At 52.3% G+C, this 4,495-nt stretch overlaps 1 protein-coding gene across 1 annotated transcript; it reads right to left on the reverse strand.

The window, feature by feature from the left end:
* Positions 1–7: 7 nt before the first annotated feature.
* On the reverse strand, positions 8–3,983 carry CC1G_15827 (hypothetical protein; the record flags this gene model as incomplete). The annotated part of the gene is made up of 5 exons (XM_002909974.1): positions 8–25; positions 82–1,641; positions 1,842–2,209; positions 2,273–2,497; positions 2,951–3,983. 5 exons carry the CDS (start codon positions 3,981–3,983, stop codon positions 8–10), a joined length of 3,204 nt encoding a protein of 1,067 aa, XP_002910020.1.
* Positions 3,984–4,495: the final 512 nt, after the last annotated feature.

Genomic DNA, 4,495 nt, shown 5'->3' on the forward strand with positions numbered 1-4,495 from the left:
CTCCCCTTCATTCGTCGTCGAACAGCTAATCGGATCGTCGGTAAGTTTGATATTTCCTAGTTCAAGAGTCAAGGCACTCACCATTGACTCATCAACTGACTTCTCTTCTTCGGATTCCCCAGATTTATTCAGTTCTACTTTGGCATTATGATTCAACATACCAGGTGCTTTCTTGCTCGAGGATGCGACCGAGTTACGAGCAGGGCAACAATTAGCCATGTGGCCGGTCTTGAAGCATCTGAAGCACTTGTTCTCTTTCCTCAACTTCTCCATTTGCTCGTCAGTGAGTCTTCGGCCTCTGTCTCGTCTTTCAGCGTCGTTTCTGAATTTAGTCTGGTTAGAATTGAATCTGGAGGTGTTGTTGGTGTAACGCGAGCTGCGATTGTCACGGCGCTCGCGGGAACTTCGACGATTTTGAGACCCATTTCCCGGGCGCCTATTTCGACGATCACCTCGATCACGTCGGTTATTTCGATCTCGGCGACCGGAACCTCGGTCAATGTTCTCCAAGGTAAGTGATAATTCAATATATTCAGCTTCTCTAACGATGTCCTTCCATGCTGATTTATCAGGACTCATTTTATTAGCCACCAGGGGCTTCTTTAATTCCGAGTTCATTCCCTTCCAAAGGTTGTGAACTCGCTCACGTCGGTCCTTGACATCCGCAATATCGCACATTTTGCGGATGCGACCGGCGTATTCTCGAACGGTGAGCTTTCCTTGATAATAGCTATCGAGTTTTAACCTGGTTTGTTGCTTGAATGCAGGAGGGAAGATGTGATTGTACATCAACTTAAAGAACTTAGACAACTTCATGTTTGCCTCTCTATAGGCGATTTCTTGTAAGTACCAATCATATAACCCCTTCTTAAGGTAACCGGACAGCCAACTGACTTGTTCGTCTGTAGGAATACCTCGATGTTCGATTGCTTTGACACTTAGGTTCATGAACTGGGTGAACACCACGGTGTCCTGCTGGCCGTCGTAGTCAAAAGGTACGATTCCCTTACCATATCTTCGACGTCTTCGCTCACGTCGGCGATCTTCGTCGTCGTCAGATGACGTATCAGACGAGTAATCCGAGCCATCCGAAGGTTCGGAACCGGACTCTGGGTCAGAAGAGTCGTCCTCACCCAAAGGCTCGATAGTGTTGTCGCCCTCCGAGTCGCTGGACGACGATGATTCACTGTCGTCATCACTTGGTGAGTCGTGATCTTCCTCCTCAGGGCTATACTCCTTACTCTTAACCCTTTTAGATCGCGACTTGCTTCGTTTACTAGATCTCTTACGCTTTCCCTTCGACTTAGATCGTTTCTTTGAAGTCTTACGACCGGACTTAGTGCCGCGCTCGACTTCGGCGGCACGTTGGAAGATAGCGCCCAGGGCGCTTTGGGGATTGATTTCCTCCGCGGGGTTCAACCCCCTCTCGTCGTCGGTGTCCGTGTGGTCATCTGCGCGTTCGACATCCAATGGGTATCCTTTTCCCCTCACGGTACGATCAATGATCTCTTCCATGCGGTCTGAGAGTGGGGTGATTCCACGATCGAACTCGGTATTTTTCTTCTTCTTTCTCTTTCGTTCCTTCGATTTCTCACGTTTCTTTTCAATTTTAGCTTTACTCAATTTCTCCTCTTGCTTATCCTGAGATCCTGTATTAGTAGCTTTGGAATTTTCATTCATTTCAATCAGCCTTTTGGTCTGAGCCAGTAAGGCCTCCTGAACCTGTGTATCTAACTCAAATATATCCGAGACATTTCGAACGACATCCCCCCAGTTGCGAGGGTCGGGCCCTTTACCCTTTTGGAGATTAGATGGGCCGGGGTTGGGGACCGGCTTCTCACTCGGTAAAGGCGCTCCTTTAGGCGCTCGATGCGCGCACGCTGTACTCGATCCAATCCTGCCGTAGCGATATCCTCAGCTCGGCGTTGATCCATTGACAAGGACCTTCGAGTCCTGCTACGCCCCCTCACGGGCGTCTTCGCCTCATAATCCGAACGTGTGGTACCAAAAATACTTCCATTCTTATCAAGACCCCTATCCGTATCTACAATGCCGGCGGAAAAATCACGGGAGCCCTCAGCTCCACCCGAAGTCCCATCGACCCGATCGCGACCGGGTCCAGCCTCCCTCTCGTTCGTCGAGAGGGGAGCCTCTGAGTCACCCCGCAGGGTTCCCGAGGCAGGTCGGTCACCTGCAGGTGCCTCCCTAGCTGTCGAAGTTGACGCGCTAGAGAGAAAATTGTCAGTACTGTTGTCACTCTGGTCGTACGTACCTGGGAGTGACGTCGGGACAGGGCCAGTGTCCACGACTCCTGTTGTGGGACGTCTTCTAAGGTTGTAGGGGCGAGGCGGCAAACGAAGCATGGTCGTAGTTGACAACGAAGCAGTGGCGCAGTAATTAGCACGGTGTTTGGCGTTGTTGGGTTGAGAGGTGGGTTGAGGTGGGTTGCCTGCATCGAGTCGGAAGGCCTGGTTGATCAGACCAGGGTGCACCAGAGCTTGACGAGGCGAGAGAGAGAGAGAGAGAGAGAAAGCGCGAGAGAGAGAGAGTAGTGTCGACGCTAGACACTCAAAAATATGTGACGCGAGATAAGTCGCGGCACACCAGAGCCTCAGACAAACACGTTGGCTTGAGTGGGTTAAAGCGTCGTGTTGAAAGAGACTAGCTACTTACACGGGGGGTTGAACCCTTTATATACTAGACTACCTACTTATGTAATCTAGAACTACCTAGGTACGATGAGGAGAAAGGATATAAAGTTCGGCATAGGAGAAGGCATAGGCAAACAGAGAAAAGGAAAAGATAAACAAACAGAAGGTAAAGACAAACAAAGGCATACGTGAGACTTGGGAAGGCGCCAAGTCGAGCGGCGCCTTACATACGCCCTCCTCGAGGTTCGAAGACCTCGAAACGGGTTAGTTAGCAGTAGAAGTAGTGTTGGAACTCTCACCGGAGTTCCTATCTCCTCCAATCGATAGGTCTTTCATTTCGACGTCAACGTTGCCAGGGGTATCCGAATGGGTGTTCATGGGCTCGGTGTCGGGTTCCCCAGGTGCGTCCTCATCACCTAGCTCGCTGATCTTCGATGAGGGTGTACCGGGAATAGATGTGGTGTTGGCGCGAGGCGAAGCCCAGGGGTCGTTCCCAAGAGGTGTAGTGGGTAGTGGGGTGCCGGTTCGAGTGGTGGTGGGATTGGTGTTGGTGATAGGCGCCGGACCTGGTGGATTGGAACTGGTGGGAGCTGCCACAGGGGTGGCAGTGATCGGTGGGGAAGGCTGATTGGTGGTAGTGGGGGCGCCACTGGGAGCCGTGGTTGACTTAGCTGGTGCCGTCCGGTTTTCTACAATGGGCGTGGTTCGTTTAGTAGGGCAACGCTCTCGGGGCGGTGGAGACTTGGTACGGCCCCTACTCGAGTCAGTATCAGAGCTATCGCTCGACCGAGAACGCTCGGATGAAGTAGAAGGTGAGCGACGTCGACCTCGACGTCCGCGGGAGCGAGATCTTGATCGACGTCTGACAGGTGACGGCGAGCGTCGACGACGTGAAGTGGATGGACGGTCATCAGCCGCCATACCACTGGCATTACGTCCAGTGTCGATCTCGACATCGTCCGGGTCGTCCATGGGAATGTCGTGGTCGTAAGTTGGCTGGTGATATGGTGGAGGTCCCCATGGTTCGAGAGGTTGGCCGAACGAAGACGGGCGCTTAGGTGGGCGGTAAGAGCCGCCACGATCGTTACGGATAGGGCCAACTGATTGGGGATAAGACGGGCCACCGTAGCAACGAGACTGGTAACCCATCTCGTGGTGGACGGCAACGGCGGGGCTGTAAGGTAAGGGAGGAGGAAGTGGTTCTGGGTACTTGAACCCTCGACGTCGGTTGCCGAATAGGACGGAGTCTACCATGGCTTCGTTCCTCATTTGCTGCTGGAGGAACCGACGTTGGTTGAACTGACCACCGCGAGTAATACCGAGGAGCTCCATGGTGGGGTCGATGTGAGGACGTTCGAGCCACCCGTCAAAGTTAAACGTGTGACAGTTGACGTGACGGAGAGGGGGGTCGAGTCGGACGATAACACCGGATGGTTCCACCCAAGGAAAACGGGCAAAACTGTCAGGATTGTCGTTGATGAGCCGGGCTGTATCGAAGTAACCGACAGGGGGAGGATACGCTGGGTCGGCACGAACTAGGGATGGTCAAGGGGTTTTAAAACCCCCAGGGTAGAGGCCAGGGGTAGAGCGGGGGTAGGGGTAAGGGTAGGTCTCCGGCTACCCTTGGCCAAACCCCCACCCCTGGTCGGGGGTAAGGGTTTTGATAAAAACAAAACAAAACCTATTTATTTCAACATCTATGTATTGTATCTACTAAATAACTGCTGTATGTGTGATATAGCACATAAAAATATCCATATAGACTACTATAACTAAAGGTTAGTGCCAAAATACTAAAACCCTTTGGTCAAACCCTCAGGGGTGGGGGGTAGGGTACTACCCTA

This window comes from Coprinopsis cinerea (genome assembly GCF_000182895.1).
Source record: "Coprinopsis cinerea okayama7#130 chromosome Unknown cont3.53, whole genome shotgun sequence".
In the NCBI taxonomy this organism is placed as follows: Eukaryota; Fungi; Basidiomycota; class Agaricomycetes; order Agaricales; family Psathyrellaceae; genus Coprinopsis; species Coprinopsis cinerea.